General features: G+C 44.7%; 1 protein-coding gene across 3 annotated transcripts in view; it reads left to right on the plus strand.

The window, feature by feature from the left end:
- Positions 1-18,732, plus strand: part of OPA3 (outer mitochondrial membrane lipid metabolism regulator OPA3) — a gene marked incomplete at its 5' end in the record, with an annotated part of 43,836 nt that overhangs the window by 20,396 nt on the left and 4,708 nt on the right. Inside the window, one exon of one of the 3 annotated variants that reach the window (XM_082438295.1) lies at positions 13,276-13,750. The exons of the other annotated variants lie outside the window; for them this stretch is intronic. Coding sequence (XP_082294421.1) covers positions 13,690-13,750 — 61 coding nt within the window. Of the gene's footprint in view, positions 1-13,275; positions 13,751-18,732 lie in introns of those variants that run through there. 3 annotated transcript variants of the gene reach the window in all.

Genomic DNA, 18,732 nt, shown 5'->3' on the forward strand with positions numbered 1-18,732 from the left:
TTTACTGTACTTTCTTTACCACATTTTGATCCATTAGTCCATCCCTCTATCCATCCATCAGTCTATCTTATTTTTGACGCATTTCAAAATAAATTAGGCAGAAAGCAATTTAATACAAAGAATGAGGCTTGCACAGTCATCAGAAGGGCTATAGGAAATGCCTCTTGGCTAGGCTTCCAGGAACAACACTACACAACTGACCCACCAGAGGAGCTGCTGCCTCTGAGGCTGCCTACTTGATTTTTCTGTTGAAAAATGCATCAATTTAATGCCATCCAGGCGCCAAGAAGCCATGACACCCATGAAGTTGGTGATAGGACACTGGAAGTTCACCTTGGGAAACCCTGATGTCCCTAGCCTACCTTCGCCAGCAGAACCCGTGCAAAGCTGCAGCCGGGGGGCCTGTCTCACTCATGTCTCCTTGCAGATCCTGGGTGATGTGTCTCATTGGCCAACTCTAACTCACATCCTGGGCCCACTGGGCTGGGCAGTCGGGGAAGTACCCTTTAGAGCTCTGCAGCCTCTCGATATAGGAAAGCCCAGTCACAGGGGACTGTTACATGCCCAAACTGGGAATCATCTGCTTCTGGCAGTTGAGTTGTTTCCCACTTATTACCACGCTCAACCTCACTGCCAAGAACATCCTTGAATGCCCAGCTTTCCCCTCTTGGATCTGTTGCCTCTCTGGTGTTAGGAGGATGACCAGGGGACAGGCCTGCAGCTCAGAATTGCGAGGAAGGAGAAGGTACAGAGAGGAGCTTCTGCACCATCTTTGGGGTGAACTCAGCAAACTGGGGCCTTCAGCTCCGTGTGCTCACTGGCTAACAGAAAGAAATCTCGCCTGCCACAAGGAGAGTTCTGGGTAAGGGGTTCCAGAGCTGCATGCTTCCTCTTCCCTGGCCATTGGGCCGTCATCCTTTCTCCCCAGCTAGAGCTGGAGGCTTCTCGAATTAGGTCTGTTTTGCAGACAAGGAGCCCAAGGCCCAGAAATAGGAAATGTCTTACTCAAGATCACACCGCAGGAACCTGTGGCCCATAACTTGGATTCTTGGAAAGAAGAGGCCACTGGGTGACTCCAGGCCGTGTCCTCAAAGTGAAGGTTCAGGAAGGAAGAGGAGGGAGTCAGGGGTAGGGGACGATGCCTTCCCAGAGTCTAGACATTCCTCCTGTTGCATTTCCTGCAGTTGTCCTATTCTGCCTTGCATTTGTCCTCGGGGATGACCAGGAGCTCCTTCGTCTCAACTGAGCAGTTCCGATGGAAGGAGTAGTAGCGCCCACAGCAGCTCCACGTGCTGTCCTTGAGGTCCGGGGCCATGCTCTCTCCACTTGGGTCACCTGCACATCGCCTGGGGACCAGAAACAGCTCAGCCTGGGCAGAGCTGGGTGGCGGGGCTCCCTGCCTGGGGGTGCCTTGGCCCCCTCCCCTCCTCACTCTAGTTCAGCTCTTATCCCCCTTCTGGGGACTGCCGCTCACCTCCCGTGGTGTTTGTCCCTTCAACCGGCTAACGCCTGCTCCTCTTCCTTCCTGCCTGGCTTTGTCTATCCTGCTCTGTTTTATTCTCTTCTGTTTGTTTCAGGTTTTTGTTTTTTGTTTTTATTTTAAATTAATTAATTAATTAATTTATTTTTGGCTGTGTTGGGTCTTCGTTTCTGTGCGAGGGCTTTCTCTAGTTGTGGCAAGTGGGGGCCACTCTTCATCGCGGTGCGCGGGCCTCTCACTATTGCCGCCTCTCTTGTTGCGGAGCACAGGCTCCAGACGCGCAGGCTCAGTAGTTGTGGCTCACGGGCCCAGTTGCTCCGCGGCATGTGGGATCTTCCCAGACCAGGGCTCGAACCCATGTTCCCTGCATTGGCAGGCGGATTCTCAACCACTGCACCACCAGGGAAGCCCTTGTTTCAGTTTCTAATGGCTTTATTGAGGTAGACTTGGTACACAATAAACTGCACATATTTAAAGTATACAATTTGATAAGTTTTGATAGACATGTACACCCGTGAAAACATCACCACAATCTAGAGAGTGAACATCTCCATCACCTCCAAAGTATCCCCATGCCCCTTGTAATCCCAGCCCCTGCCCTTGATCCCCGATCCCCAGGCAACCACTGATCTGCTAGAGAGTAGCTTTCATTTTCTAGAATTTTATATAATTGGGATTATACAATGGGAATTTAAATTTGTTTTCTTTAAAGAGATGCTGGTCATCATACGCCACGTTGATTTTGCAGCTTATGATCATAGCTCTGCAGATGAAAACTCCCGCTTGGAAGGCTGTCATACCCACAGCCCACCTCACTTGTTCGCCTCCCCTCAGAAGATCCCAGCCTTCACACCTCCTCACCCCTACACTCACCCTGGGGTTCTTGGCTCAGGGAGGACAACCCGTTAAGAGAATGACCACAGCAGGAGACAGAGGAGAGAAGAGTGGGGACTGGGTGCAGGGGGCCCCGGGTGAGGTCGTTACCGGAGAAAGTGAGGAGCAGGGTCCTGCAGCTGAAGCGGGCCCTTGGCCCTATTACACTGGCTGCTGGCAGGGCCCACTGCCCTGCAGGGTTCTCCTGGCTGGCACACAGCCACTCTGCAGCAGCGAAGCTTCCCAAGAAAGATCCAAGGGCTCCTCAGATGCCATCTGAGATACTTCCTGATTAATTTCCCAAGAACCTGTCTTCCCCAGGAGGATTATTCAGGTGACCTTGTCACATGGCCATAAACCTTTGGGTCACCAAATGGTGTCATGCACCACTCACGTGCCTCTCACCCTAGAGGTCACCCGTAAACTCCCCTCGTGAGTCCTGGTGGTCTTGAGGGTCAGCCCCTCAGGGGTGGCTGGTGCTCAGGGTTACCCCTGGATGGCTGAATGCAGAGCAGGTCCCTGGCCTGGCAGTTGAAGGAAGCTTTCCCCTAAATGGACCAGGCATGTGGGGGCAGGATGCATTGCTTTGGTATCCAAATCTTTCTATAAATCCATACTTCGTTTCTTGGAGAAGAAGGTGAGAGTTACTGTTTTCGTTTTCTTCAGATAAATACCCAGAAGTGGAATTGCTGGATCATATGGTAGTTCTATTTTTAAGTTTTTGAGGAACCTTCATACTGTTCTCCATAGTGGCTGCACCAGTTTACAGTCCCACCAACAATGTACGTGGGTTCCCTTTTCTCCATATCCTCACCCTCACTTGTTATTTCTTGTCTTTTTGATAATAGCCATTCTCATAGGTGTGAGATGATAGCTCATTGTGGTTTTGATTTGCATTTCCCTGATGATTAGTGATGTTGAACATCTTTTCATGTACCTGTTAGCCATCTGTATGTCTTCTTTGAAAAAATGTCTATTCAGATCCTCTGCCCATTAAATTGAATTGTTTGGTTTTTCTGCTGTTGCGTTATATGAGTACTTTATATATTTCAGATATTAACCCTTTATCAGATGTATGATTTGCAAATATTTTCTCCCATTCAATATGTTGCCTTTTCATTTTGTTTATGGTTTTCTTTACTGTGCAGAAGCTTTTTAGTTTGAATTGTTTATTTTTGCTTTTGTTGCCTTTGCTTTTGGTGTCAAATCCAAAAAATCATTACCAAGATTGATGTTAAGGAGCTCATCACCTGTTTTCTTCTAGGAGTTTGATGGTTTCAGGCGTTACATTCAAGTATTTAATCCATTTTGAGTTAATTTTTGTATATGGTGTAAGATAGTGGTCCAGTTTCATTCTTTTTATGTGGCTGTCTAGTTTTCCCAGTGCCTTTTATTGAAAAGGCTGTCCTTTCCCCATTGTATATTCTTGGCTCCTTTGTCATAAATTAATTGACTATATATGTGTGGGTTTACTTAGGGGCTCTCTATTTTTTTTAATTAAATATTTATTTATTTATTTATTTGGCTGCACTGGGTCTTAGTTGTAGCATGCGGGATCTTTAGTTGAGGCATGTGAACTCTTAGTTGTGACATGTGGGATCTAGTTCCCTGACCAGGGATCGAACCTGGGCCCCCTGCCCTGGGAGTGTGGAGTTTTAGCCACTGGACCACCAGGGAAGTCCCAGGGGCTCTCTATTTTGTTCTCTTGATCTGTTACCTGTTTTTATGCCAATACCATACTGTTTTGATTACTATAGCTTTGTAATATAGTTTGAAATCAGGGAGCGTGATGCCTCCAGTTTTGTTCCTCTTTCTCAAGATTGCTTTGGCTATTCAGGATATTTTGTGGTTCCATACAAATTTTACAGTCATTTGTTCTATTTCTGTGAAAAATGCCATTGGTATTTTGATAGGAATTGCATTAAAGCTGTAGATTGCTTTGGGTGGTATGTACATTTCAATAATATTACTTCTTCCAATTCATGAACACAGAATATCTTTCTATTTATTTGTGTATTCTTCACTTTCTTTCATCAATGTCTTAATAATTTTCAGTGTACACATATTTCACCCCCTTGGTTAAATTAATTCCTAGGTATTTTATTCTTTTTGATGCAGTTGTAAATGGTATTTTTTTTTCTTAACGTCTCTTTCTGCTAGTTTGTTATTAGTGTACAGAAACACAACAGATTTCTGTGTATTGATTTTGTATCTTGCAACTTTACTGAATTCATTTATTAGTTCTAACAGTTTTTTGGTGGAATCTTTAGGGTTTTCTAGATACATCATGTCATCTGCAAATGACAGTTTTACTTCTTTTATTCCGGTTTGGATGGCTTTTATTTCTTTCTCTTGCCTAATTGCTCTGGCTAGGCCTTCCAATACTATGTTGAATTAAAGTGGTGAGAGTGGGCATCCTTGTCTTGTTCCTGATCTCAGAGGAAAAGTTTTCAGCTTTTTATCATTGAGTATGATGTTAGCTGTAGGCTTGTCATATATGTCCTTTATTGTGTTGAGTTACTTTCCCTCTATATCCACTTTGTTGAGAGTTTTTATTATAAGTGGATGCTGAATTTTGTCAGATACTTTCTCTACTTCTATTGAGGTGATCATATATATGATTTTTATCCTTTATTTTGTTAATATATTGTATCACATTGATTGATATGTCATCCTTGCATCCCTGGAATAAACCCCATTTGATCATGGTGTATGATCCTTTTAATGTATTATTGAAATTGGTTTGCTAATATTTTGTTGAGGATTTTTCTATCTATGTTCATCAGGAATATTGGCCTGTAATTTTCTTTTCTTGTGGTGTCCTTGTTTGGTTTTGGTATTAGGGTAATGCTGGCCTCATAAAATGAGTTTGGAAGTGTTCCATCCTCTTCTGTTTTTTGGAAGAGTTTGGGAAGGACTGGTATTAATTCTTCTTTGAATGTTTGGTAGAATTCACCAGTGAAGCTGTCTAGTCCCAGACTTTTGTTTTTTGGGAGGTTTTTGATTACTGATTCAATTTTCTTAGTGGTCATTGGTCTGTTCAGATTTTCTATTTCTTCATGATCCAGTCTTGGAAGGTTGTGTATTTCTAGGGATTTATTCATTTCTTCTAGGTGGTCCAATTTATTGGCATGTAATTGTTCATATAGTCTCTTATGATCCTTTGTATTTCTGTCGAATCAGTCGTAACTTCTTCATTTCTTTTTTTCTTTAATTTATTTATTTAATTTATTTATTCTTGGCTGCGTTGGGTCTTCGTTGCTGCACACAGGCTTTCTCTAGTTGAGGTGAGCAGGGGGCTACTCTTCATTGCGGTACACGTGCTTCTCATTGCGGTGGCTTCTCTTGTTGTGGAACGTGGGCTCTAGGTGCGCGGCTTCAGTAGTTGTGGCGTGCGGGCTCTAGAGTGCAGGCTCAGTAGTTGTGGCACAAGGGCTTAGTTGCTCTGCAGCATGTTGTATCTTCCTGGACCAGGGATTGAACCTGTGTCGCCTGCACTGGCAGGTGGATTCTTTTTTTTTTTAATTTATTTATTTTTGGTTGCATTGGGTCTTCATTGCTGCACGTGGGCTTTCTCTAGTTGTGGTGAGCAGGGGCTACTCTTTGTTGCAGTGCATGGGCTTCTCATTGCGGTGGCTCTTCTTATTGCAGAGCATGGGCTCTAGGCGCACGGTCTTAAGTAGTTGTGGCTTGTGAGCTCTAGAGCGCAGGCTCAGTAGTTGTGGCACACGGGCCTAGTTGCTCCGCGGCATTTAGGATCTTCCTGGACCAGGGCTCGAACCCAGGTCCCCTGCATTGTCAGGTGGATTCTTAACTACTGTGCCACCAGGGAAGCCCCTCCTCCTTCATTTCTGATTTTGATCCCTCTCTCTTTTTTTTTTGTTGGTGAGTCTAGCTAAAGGTTTATCAATTTTGTTTATATTTTCAAAGAACCAGCTCTTGGTTTCATTGACCTTTTATATTGTCTTTTTAGTTTCTATTTCATTTATTTCTACTCTGATCTTTGTTATTTCCTTCCTTCTACTAACTTTGGGCTTCATTTCTCCTTTTTCTGGAAGTTAGGTTGTTTGAGATTTTTTTTGTTTCTTGATGTAGGTGTTTATCATGATGAACTTCCCTCTTAGAACTGCTTTTGCTGCATCCCATGAGGTTTGGTATGTTGTTATTTCATTTTCATTCATCTCATACTATTTTTAAAAATTTCTCTTCTGATTTCTTCATTGACCCATTGGTTGTACAATACATGGTGTTTAATCTCCACATATTTGTGAATTTTCCAGTTTTCTTATAATTGATTTCTAGGTTCATATCAGTGTGGTCAGAAAAGATGCTTGATATGATTTCAGTCTTCTTAAATTTGTTAAGGCTTGTTTTGTGGCCTAACTTATAATCTATACTGGAGAACATTCCATGTGCACTTGAGAAGAATGTGTATTCTGTGGCTTTTGGGTGGAATATTTGGCTTGGACAAATCTTCTAAATGTATTTGTGTTTTAAAAATTACATTAATTACTAACGTTGTCAAAGGAGTATGAGTACTTAGTTTAAAGAGTCAAATATATCTATGATTTATGATAAAAAGAAGAAAACTGAACCTTTTCCACCTCAATTCCTGTTCCCCACAGGTAAACAGTTTAAATGTTTTAGCTGTTTTTTGGTATTTACCACCATATTTCTAAAAATTGTTTCCCCATTTTTAAATTTTATTTTTTTGGCCACGCTGCACGGCATGCAGGATCTTAGTTCCCTGACCAGGGCTCAAACCCTCGCCCCCTGCAGTGGAAGCGTGGAGTCTTAACCACTGGACCGCCAAGGAAGTCCCTGTTTCCCCATTTTTTATTACCTGTTGACTTCTTATTATGGAAGGTAAGGATTTAGGGCTTTTATTCTCCCCCTCCCATGTTTTAAAAAGCACTCGCCTCTCCATAGCTAACGTATTTAGCAGTTCAGTATTTAACATCTCTGTCACAGCCCTTTCATCATCCCAGGCTACATAAGTAATAGGTAGATAATAGGTAGTGTAGTTATGATGACTCACTGCTCACATTTGAATGATGGCCCATATTAGGAACACGTTCCCTTTACTTTACAAGGAAGCAGCCATTGTATGCATGAAGGTGTGTCTCCAATGTTGGGGGAGAGGCCCTTGGTCCTGTCTCATGTCCTTAAACTCCCGAGGCGTCTGGCCTCTCTCCCCCCGCAACCCCCGCCGGCCCTGTCCTTGTCTTAGCAGCACAGTTTCCTGAGGAAACAGATACATTCCAGCCAAATGCAGTCTCTCATGTGCAGGAAAACACTTTCACAGTATACACAGACCTCAGAAATATTGCCAGTTCTATTCCAAGGCCACCACATAAAGCAAACCCCACAGTAAAGTGAACATCACAATAAGGCAGATGATGAATTTTTGGGTGTGGTGATGAGTAGAGCCAGGTGAGAGGGAGCCATGCCAGGGGTCCATGGCTACCTCCCAGGGGCTTCCACAGATCAGCCGTCTCACTGAGTACCTGTTCTCTGCCCCATCCAGGGCTGGGGACACTGCAGCGACCAATTCAGCTCCAAATCCTACCTTCATGGGGCGCATAGTCCAGTTGGGGAGATAGACTTGTCACCACACAGTGATGGCCCAGAGTGGTCAAAGCTAGGGTGGGGATCAGGGAGGAGAGGATATCTGAGTTGGGATACTCTGTGGTATGGAGGATGGATCAAAGGGAATGAGACTGGAGATACAGAGAGGAGGCTGAAAACTATTCTTTGTAGCCCTAGGGCATAGAGCTCAGACCACTGGGTAGGACATATTTCCAGGAATAAAATTCCGCACAGGAGGCAGGAAGAGGATGCTAAATTAACATTTATTAAATTGAGCAGTTTCTCTTTTAGTCTTTCATTGCCATTCTCCCAATCCTGCCAGTTGGGTATCCCCAGTTTACTGATGGGGAAACTGAGGTGCAGCTTGCATATCCAGGAAGTGACAGAGCCAAGATTTGAGTCCAGGTCTGTATGACTCCACAGGCCTTGCTGCCGTTTATTAAGCCTGGCCCTGAGTGAAAAGTTTTTGCGTGAACTCATTTAGTCTTTTCAGCAGTACTATCCTGTAGGAGGGAGGGTCCTTATTGTGAAGATGAATGAAGGCTTAGAGAAGAATACTCCCTTGCCCACAGCCAAATGGCCCAACTTGGACTCAGTGTCTCCTCCTCAAGGGCACAGGCAGAAGTGAAGGTAGCAGACCCACGCACCTACAGTCAATTCATCTAAGACAAAGGAGGCAAGAATATACAGTGGAGAACAAAACAGTCTATTCAACAAGTGGTGCTGGGAAAACTGGACAGCCACATGTAGAACAGTCAGATTAGAACATTTCCTCACACCATATACAAAAATTCAAAATGGTTTAAAGACCTAAATGTAACACTTGAAACCATAAAACTCCTAGAAGAAACACTCTTTGACATAAATCGTAACAACATTTTCTTGGACCAGTGTCCTAAGGCAAAAGAAATAAAAGCAAAAGTAGGACTTCCCTGGTGGCGCAGTGGTGAAGAATCCACCTGCCAATGCAGGGGACACGGGTTCAATCCCTGGCCCGGGAAGATCCCACAAGCTGCGGAGCAACTAAGCCCATGTGCCACAACTACTGAGCCTGTGCTCTAGAGCCCATGAGCCACAACTACTGAGCCCGCATGCCACAGCTACTGAAGCCTGCACTCCTAGAGCCCATGCTCTGCAACAAGAGAGGCCACCGCAATGAGAAGCCCACGCACCGCAACGAAGAGTAGCCCCCGCTCGCCACAACTAGAGAAAGCCCACGCACAGCAATGAAGACCCAACGCAGCCATAAATAAATAAATAAATAAAACAAAGAAATTTTTAAAAAATAAAATAAAAGCAAAAGTAAATAAATGGGGTCTAATTAAACTTAAAAGTTTTTGCTCAGCAAAGGAAACCACTGACAAAACTAAAAGACAACCTATGGAATGGGAGAAGGTATTTGCAAACAATGCAACTGACAAGAGGTTAATATCCAAAATATATAAATGGCTCATACAACTCAATATTTTTTTTTTAAATCAAAAATCAAACAATGGGCAGAAGACTTGAATAGACATTTTTCCAAAGAAGACATACAAATGGTTAACAAGCATATGAAAAGATGCCCAACATCACTAATTATTAGAGAAATGCAAATCAAAACCACAATGAAGTATCACCTCACACCTGTCAGAATGGCTACCATTTTTTTATATATAAATTTATTTTATTTATTTATTTTTGGCTGCATTGGTCTTTCATTGCTGTGCACGGGCTTTCTCTAGTTGCAGCGAGCAAGGGCTGCTCTCTGTTGTGGTGTGTGGTCTTCTCATTGCGGTGGCTTCTCTTGTTGCAAAGCACGAGCTCTAGGCAAGTGGGCTTCAGTAGTTGTAGCACACGGGCTCAGTAGTTGTGGCTCACGGGATCTAGAGTGCAGGCTTCAGTAGTTGTGGCGCACGGGCTTAGTTGCTCCACAGCAGGTGGGATCTTCACAGACCAGGGATCGAACCCGTGTCCCCTGCATTGGCAGGTGGATTCTTCACCACTGTGCCACCAGGGAAGTCCCCAGAATGGCTATCATTAAAAAATCTATAAATAACAAGTATTGGAGATGATGTGGAGAAAAGGGAACCCTTTTACACTGTTGTGGGAATAAAATAGTATGAAAGTTCCTTAAAAAATTAAAAATAGAGCTGTAGATGATCCAGCAGTTCTACTCCTAGGCACCTATCTGGAGAAAACGAAAACACTAATTTGGAAAGATACGTGCACTCCAGTGTTCATAGCAGCACTATTTACAATAGCCAAGACATGGAAGCAACCCAAGTGCCCAGCAACAGACGGTTGTGATTCTTCTGGGAAGAAGAGGGACCTCAGTCCTTGTCTTCTTTGAAGAAGGAATTCAGCAAAGAGACCAAGATTGTGAAACAGATAAAGCATTTAATACAAGCAAAGTACGTGTGGAAGAACACACGGGAGAACTTGGAGTGAGTTGCGTGCCAATAGGAAGGATTTAAGTTGCTTGTATCGGGGCAGTCTTCCGGGTTGCCTCTGGCCAATCATCTCACCTGTGTCCATATTTGGTCTGACTCAGGGTCCTTCCCGGTGTGCATGCGCATCTCTCAGTGAAGGTGGATTCCAGGGTGAAGGTTTCTGGGAGGTTGGCAGGACAAATCCTGAGCTGGTGCCTCCTCCCTCCCTTTTTCCCTCCCCTAGACTGAGGACCTTCCCTGTGCATGTGTCAGGCCGGGAAATCCCCTTTACCACAAGCATGAGAAGAATGTAGTCACTTTGGCTTTTACCCAAGCAAGGCCCAATACTCCTGATGGTATCTGATCTCAAAGTATCAGCAGGAGACCTCTTGGAGCTCTTCAGCCTGGGGCCTCATCTATCTCCTACCTCAGCTGGAATAAAAAGATGTGAGATATATATGTATGTGTGTGCATGTGTGTATGTATAATGGAATATTACCTGGCCATAAAAAATAATTAAGTAGTGCCATTTGCAGCTCCATGGATGAACCTAGAGAATATTATGCTTACTGAAATAAGTCAGAAAGATAAATACAATATGATATCACCTATATGCAGAATCTAAAAAATAATACAAATGAATGTATATGCAAAGCAGAAACAGACACACAGATATAGAAAACAAACTGTGGTTACCAAAGGGGAGAGGGAAGTGGGAAGGGACAAATTAGGGGTATGGAATTAACAGATACAAACTATATATAAAACAGGTAAGCAACAAGGATGTACTGTATAGCACAGGGAATTATACACATTATCGTGTAATAAACTATAATGGAGTATAATCTATCACTATGCTGTTCACCTGAAACTAACACAAAATTGTAAATCAACATACTTCAATTCAAAAAAAAGTAGAAGTGGGGCTTCCCTGGTGGCGCAGTGGTTGAGAATCTGCCTGCCAATGCAGGGGACACGGGTTCGAGCCCTGGTCTGGGAGGATCCCACATGCCGCGGAGCAACTAGACCCGTGAGCCACAATTACTGAGCCTGCGCGTCTGGAGCCTGTGCTCCGAAACAAGAGAGGCCGCGATAGTGAGAGGCCCGCGCACCGCGATGAAAAGTGGTCCCCACTTGCCGCAACTAGAGAAAACCCTCGCACAGAAACGAAGACCCAACACAGCCATAAATAAATAAATAAATAAATAAAAAGAAAAAAAAAAAGCCAGACCCTTAGCTCTTTAAAAAAAAAAAAAAAAGTAGAAGTGAAGGTAGCAGTATGCCACGTGGTATGATGTTGTAAGTTTCAGCAGGGTGGCTAAGGGCAGATAAACAGGTTAGGTGAGTCCTGCCTTTTCCTTGGCTAAAGCAACCTGTTAAGTTCTCTCCCCCTTGGGAAGAGCAGCATTCTCAACTCCTCAGAGATAGAGTAAACATCAAACTTTAGTTAAGATATAAACTTCGAAACAGACAACGTTTTGACAAAATTTGGATGCTTATTGTGACTAAATACGGTTAATTTGAGGAAACCTGAAAGAAAGCTGAGCCGTGCATCCACTCATTAAACATTCCCCGAGTGCCTTCTCGATGCCTGGTACTGGGCTGGGCATTTCTGGGAACCTGCCCTTAAGGAGCTACAGTCTAGCCTCCAGGCAGAGTGATAAAAGAGTTCCCTTGAAGCAGGGAGAGGCCAGAGGCCTCAAGGATCTTAAAAACAGTGAAACCAAAAACAAAAACAAACAAACAAAAAAACAGTGAAACCAGCCTTTTTGGTGAAAGGTCAAACAAGGCTGGGTGAAACATATTTCTATACCCATTTTAGAAGCAAGGAGTTCTGCATCCATATTCTTTTTTTTTAATTCAACCTAGAATAAACAGCATCATGATGAGGGAAGCCCAGGGAGCTTTGGGAACCTAGAGGACGTGTCTGACGCAGCCTAGGTATCAGAGAGGGCTTCCTAGAGGAAGGGACACTCCAGGTGAGACCTAAAAGATGAATTGGGGCACAGTGGGAAAAGAGGAGTGGGGGAATGGTATCCCAGGCAGAGGTGAATTTAGGTGTGAGATGGAAGGGAGAGCAGAACGGGCCTGGGCCCAGCCCTTGCAGAGCGCATGATCCAGTGGGGGAGACAGATCTGTCACCAGTGACACCCAAGATTGATCAGGGTTGGGATGTTGGAGCCCAGGGAGCTAAGGATGCCCAGAGTGGGCATCTGACCTAGTCCTGAAGAAGGAAATACCTGAGACGCACCTTGAAGAACAACTAGGAGTTAGCAGGCATTTAGTAGAGGAAATCAACAAAATCAAAAGATGGTTCTTTGAAAAGATTAATACTACTCAAGGGGAAAAACACAAATTTCCATTAAAAGAGATGAAAACTGACACATTAATTCAGATCCTAATTCTAGGATGACAAGAGGATATTATGATCAACTTTAGCCAAAAAATTTGGCAATGTAGAGGAAATGGACAATTTCCTTGAAAAACACAATTAACAATATTGACACAAGAAAAAATAGAGAATCTGAATAGCCCTATATCTGTTAGAGACATTGAATCTATAATTTAAAACCTTCCCATAAAGAAAACCACAGGCTCAGACGGCTTCACTGGTAAATTCTTCCAAACATTTAAGCAAGAAAAATGTCATTACCCAAATTCTTCTAAATAATAGAGTAAGTGGAACACTTCCTTACTCATTTTATGAGTCCAGTAGAATACTGATACAACAACCTAACAAAGTCATTACAAGAAAGGAAAATTTTAGGCCAAGATCTCTTCTGAACATGGATTCAGATATCCTAAACAAAAATATTAGCAAATAGAATCCAGCATTAAATAAGACAGATAATAAATTATGACCTAGTGGGATTTATTCCAAGACTACAAGGTTGGTCTAGCATTTGAAAAGCAATCAGATATATGTGGGTCTAGTTTTGGACAGTCTGTTCTTTCCCAGTCTTCTATTTGTCCATCCTGGTACCAATACTATCTTGTCTTAATTACTTTAGCTTTGTAGTTAGTCTTGAAATCTGATAGTGTAAATCTTCAAACTTTGTTCTTCTTTAAATTTTTCTATTCTTAGGACCTCTGCATTTCCTGTAAATTTTAGGATCAACTTGTTCCCAACAACAGAAAAACTCATTAAGATGTTTATTGCGATAGTCTGGGTGATGCAATGCCCTGTGATTCAGCAGTTTCACTCCTGGGAAACCTTTCTACTCTAGGCTCCCTAAATGTCCCTCAGTGGGGTATGGATGAATGAACCACATGGCAACACAGTGGATCTCACAGACATATTGCTGAGCAAAAGAAGTCAGACCAGAAAGAGTACAAATGATCTATCACGAAGAAGACAGAATAGGATTTAAAGAGAACATATCATCTATCATAAGAGGTCAGAATAGTGACATTAAGGGTACTAACTGGAAGAGGGCTTGAAAGTGGGAGCCATTTGGAGTGTGGGAATGTTCTAGATCTTGATCTAGGTGATGCCTACATATTAAAAAATTATCCAGCTCTACACTTAACATTTGTGTACTTTGTATAAGTTATATTTTACTAAAAAGGAAAAAAAAGAATGGATATAGGGAGGTCACTGGAAGGAAAGTCATTTACATAACTCAGTTGTATTTCTATATACCAGCCCCAACCAAATTGAAAATGAAATTTAAAATACCATGACAGGGAATTCCCTGGCGGTCCAGTGGTTAGGACTCTGCACTTTGCAGGGGGCACGGGTTCGATCCCTGGTGGGGGAACTAAAATCCTGCAAGCCAGCGGCACAGCCAAAAAAAAAAAAAAAATACCATGAAGAATAATGACAAAAAATATCATTACCTAGTAATAAGTAAAACCAAAGAGGTGTAAGACTTGCAGAGAAAATGAGAGGCTAAGTGGGGAGAGATACCACATTCGTGGATTGAAAGACTCAGTGTTGGGAAGATGTCACTGTCCTGAAAATGATCTGTAGACTCAGCGGAATTCCAACCAAAACTTAGGACAGTGGCTTTCAACCTTTTGACCATGTTCCAGTCACACACATATTTGTACAGTCACACACAAAACAAGACCAAAAGTTTTGTGAAACAGTACTTTCCTTGAGTACTTAAGATTGGCTTTGATGTTTTATTTTCTTTTTGTTGTTGTTGTATCTGTGAGCTTGGCTTGTTGTTGTTTTTATAAATTTATTTATTTACTTATTTATTTTTGTCTGCGTTGGGTCTTTGTTGCTGTGCGCGGGCTTTCTCTAGTTGTGGCGAGCAGGGGCTACTCTTTGTTGCGGTGCACAGGCTTCTCATTGCAGTGGTTCTCTTGTTGCGGAGCACGGGCTCTAGACACGGGGGCTTCAGTAGTTGTGGCTCACGGGCTCAGTAGTTGTGGCGCACGGGCTCTAGAGCGCAGGCTCAGTAGTTGTGGCGCACGGGCTCAGTAGTTGTGGCGCACGGGCTTAGTTGCTCTGCGGCATGTGGGATCTTCCTGGACCAGGGCTTGAACCCGTGTCCCCTGCATTGGCAGGCGGATTCTTAACCACTGAGCCACCAGGGAAGTCCCTGTTGTTGTTGTTTTTTTAATTCCACATATAAGTGAGATCATATGGTATTTGTCTTTCTCTGACTTATTTCACTTAGCGTAATGCCCTCAAAGTCCATTGAATATTTTCTGTTATGTTGCAGGAAGGGGGACCCCTTCCAGGGCCTGAGAGTGGGCTCTTGTCTAACATTTGGAAATGAATTGTCCGAGGAGACACACGTGCTGACAAAGCAAAAGACTTTATTGGGAGGGGGCGCCTAGGCAGAGAGCAGCAGGGTAAGGGAACCCAGGAGAACTGCTCCACCACGTGGCTCGCAGTCTCAGGTTATATGGTGATGGGGTTAGCTTCCGGGTTGTCTCTGGCCAATCACTCTGACTCAGGGTCCTTCCTGGTGGCGCACATCTCTCAGCCAAGATGGATTTCAGTGAGGAGGATTCTGGGAGGTTGGCAGGACATATTGTGTCCTCCGTCTTCCTTTTGACCCCTCCTGGGTTAGCTGTACAAGACATACTGTGGGCTGGCGTGTCCTCCCTCCTTTCAGCCCCTCCTGAATTCTCCCAGTTAGTTTTCGGTGGCAGCACCTTGTTCTTTATCAGAACCTCCTGTTGCGAGACAGCTCACGCAAGTGGTTATCACCGTGCCCGGCCGGGGCTGGCGGTTTCAGTCAATGGTTCCCTAACAATTATATTCTTGATTATATTTTTAATGCTGGTTTGTGCAACCACGTTGATCTCATGACCCACTCATGGGACAAGATCTACAGTTTGAGAACTGTCATGCGAGGGAAGATCAAGTCATCCTAGAAAATCATTGTTCAGCTGCGAGGAAACTGACGTGCTCTGTGGAGTAAGGGTAGAGAAGCTGTCTGACCTTGATCCTGAGGACACAGCAAGGCGTCCAGGTGCTTCCTCCAGGCGGCCCCTCCCTAACGCAGCCCATCACAGGGGCTCCTTTCTAGCTTAGTCACATCACACTGAACAGTGTTTCCACGATTGTCACCTTGTATGTGCCATTTGTTTTCATGTTTCTGACTTAGCTGATGCACAGAGTACAAGGGGCCGTATTATAGCCACCGAACATCCTGTATGTTAAATCCTGATCATGTGAAAGGATGGTCTGGCCTAGGGAGACGTGGAGGGTGGAGAGGGGAAGCGGGGCTGCTCGTTTCCTCCCTGGCCATGTTGGGAGCTGAGGGAGATGGTGAAAAGAGTGTAAATACAAGAATAAGAAATATACAAATGTACAAATCACTTGTAGGAATGGGGAGCGGAGGGTCCAGGGAAAGACAGGCTGCATGGGGAGGAACTGGTGGGGCCGAGGGACCAACAGGAGATAATTGTATAAATACAAGCAAATGTCCAGTTGGAAAACTCAGAAATAGAGATGAGCAACGTATGCTTATTATCAGAAGTCAAGGAGAGGATGCTGGGAGACGAAAAGGCCTGTTAGGGCGAGATTTAGAGGTATGTTTGAGGGATCAGGACTAGGTGGGGGGACTACTTTGGCTATTTTCTTTTTTGTTCCAACGACTTTTTTTTTTTTTTTTTGGCCGTGTTGCTCGGCATGTGGGATCTTAGTTCCCCGACCAGGGATTGAACCCACGCCCTCAGCAGTGAAAGTGCAGATCCTAACCACCGGACCGCCAGGGAATTCCTGGCTTTTAATTTTTTTTTTTTTTTAAATATGTGGTTTAACACAAAGTTTGAATGCAAAGTTAATTTTTTTTTTAAATATTAATTAATTAATTAATTAATTTTGGCTGTGCTGGGTCTTCGTTTCTGTGCGAGGGCTTTCTCTAGTTGCGGCAAGCGGGGGCCACTCTTCATCGCGGTGCGCGGGCCTCTCACTATCGCGGCCTCTCTTGTTGCGGAGCACAGGCTCCAGACGCGCAGGCTCAGTAGTTGTGGCTCACGGGCCCATTTGCTCCGGGGCATGTGGGATCTTCCCAGACCAGGGCTCGAACCCGTGTCCCCTGCATTGGCAGGCAGACTCTCAACCACTGCGCCACCAGGGAATTCCTGGCTTTTAATTTTGTAGTTTGAGTACTTGATTTTCATGCAGTGCGTTACTTTTATTAGTGAAAAGAATGGTAGTCTTTTGGGTTTTTGTTGTCTTTTAACCAGCTCCTGATTACTGCATGGAGGACAGTTGCAGGGGGTGAGGCTGGGGCTGGCAGATGGGGAGGAAGCTGGGGCACGGACCCATTGACGCAGTCAGCGAGATGTACTGAGCACCATCTGTGTGCCTGGCCTGGCTCTGGACAGGGCTAGGGACACAGCCATGACTGTGACAGCCCTGGGCCCACCTCGTGGGGCTCACAATCCAGCGCGGAGACGGAGTGCAAACAACTGGCTGGATGACAGGATCATTCCCGGTTGTGACAGGCGCTTTGAAAGGAATACACAGACTGATGGGAGGGCTGGAGGGCCCCTGAATGGGGAGGTCAGGAAGGGGACATTGGTCAGAGCCGGGACAGAGCCTGGACCAGAGCAGTGGAAGGGGGTGTGGCGTTAAGAGGCAACAGGGGCTTCCCCGGTGGCGCAGTGGTTGAGAATCTGCCTGCCAATGCAGGGGACACGGGTTCGAGCCCTGGTCTGGGAAGATCCCACATGCCGCAGAGCAACTAGGCCCGTGAGCCACAATTGCTGAGCCTGCGCGTCTGGAGCCTGTGCTCCGCAATAACAGAGGCCGCGATAGTGAGAGGCCCGCGCATCGCGATGAAGAGTGGCCCCCACTTGCCGCAACTGGAGAAATACCTCGCACAGAAACGAAGACCCAACACAGCCATAAATAAATAAATAATTAATTTAAAAAAAAAAAAAAAAAGAAAGAGGCAGCAGGGCTGGTGTATGGGCATCATCTCCCCTTACGGAGGAGCCTCAAAGTGGACCGCCATCACCCACACAGTAGGTGGCAGAGCCCCACGCGGACCTCAGGATGACCTGACGCTGGGACCTCAGTGTGGGAGGGTTCTTCGCAGCCTGGACCCCAGGAACCCCACAGCACCAGGGCCTACGTAACAATTAGTAGTAATGGTGACCGCGGCAGCTGGCATACTGAGAGGGCCCTGGATACACTCCTCGGATCTTACCACCGGCTCCAGGCAGAGCTTCTCAAACATTTTTCTACTTAAAAAAAAATTTTTTTTCATGAAAACAAACAAAAAAAATTTTTTAATTTTACTCCTTTAAAAAATTGAAAAGTTTTATACCCTCTAGTGCATTTTCAAGTTGACAGCTAAAACTTCTGTTCATAAGTTCAAGTACCTGCAAAGGATATATTGGGTTGGCCAAAAAGTTCTGTAACATCTTATGGGAGGGCTTCCCTGGTGGCTCAGTGGTTAAGAATCCGCCTGTCAGTACAGAGGACATGGGTTCGAGCCCTGGTCCAGGAAGATCCCACATGCTGTGGAGCAACTAAGCCCGTGCGCCACAACTACTGAGCCTGCGCTCTAGAGCCCGCGAGCCACAACTACTGAGCCCGCGTGCCACAACTACTGAAGCCCGCGCACCTAGAGCCCGTGCTCCGCAGCAAGAGAAGCCACCGCAATGAGAAGCCTGCGCACCACAACTAAGAGTAGCCCCCGCTCGCCGCAACTAGAGAAAGCCTGCACACAGCAACAAAGACCCAACGCAGCCAAAAATTAATTAATTGATTAATTAAAAACAAACAAACAAACAAACATCTTATGGAAAAACCCAAACAAACTTTTTCGCCAGCCCGGTAATTTCTGGTGTGTTAAGAATACTGAAATTTTTAAGCACCTGGAGCATCCTTTCTTTGAAGTATCTAACGCAATCCACATACTCTTGTGATGTGGTGCCTGCCAATGTCCAGTTTATAAG

The sequence above is a fragment of the Balaenoptera physalus genome (genome assembly GCF_965194825.1).
Source record: "Balaenoptera physalus genome assembly, chromosome: 19".
Taxonomy (NCBI): Eukaryota; Metazoa; Chordata; class Mammalia; order Artiodactyla; family Balaenopteridae; genus Balaenoptera; species Balaenoptera physalus.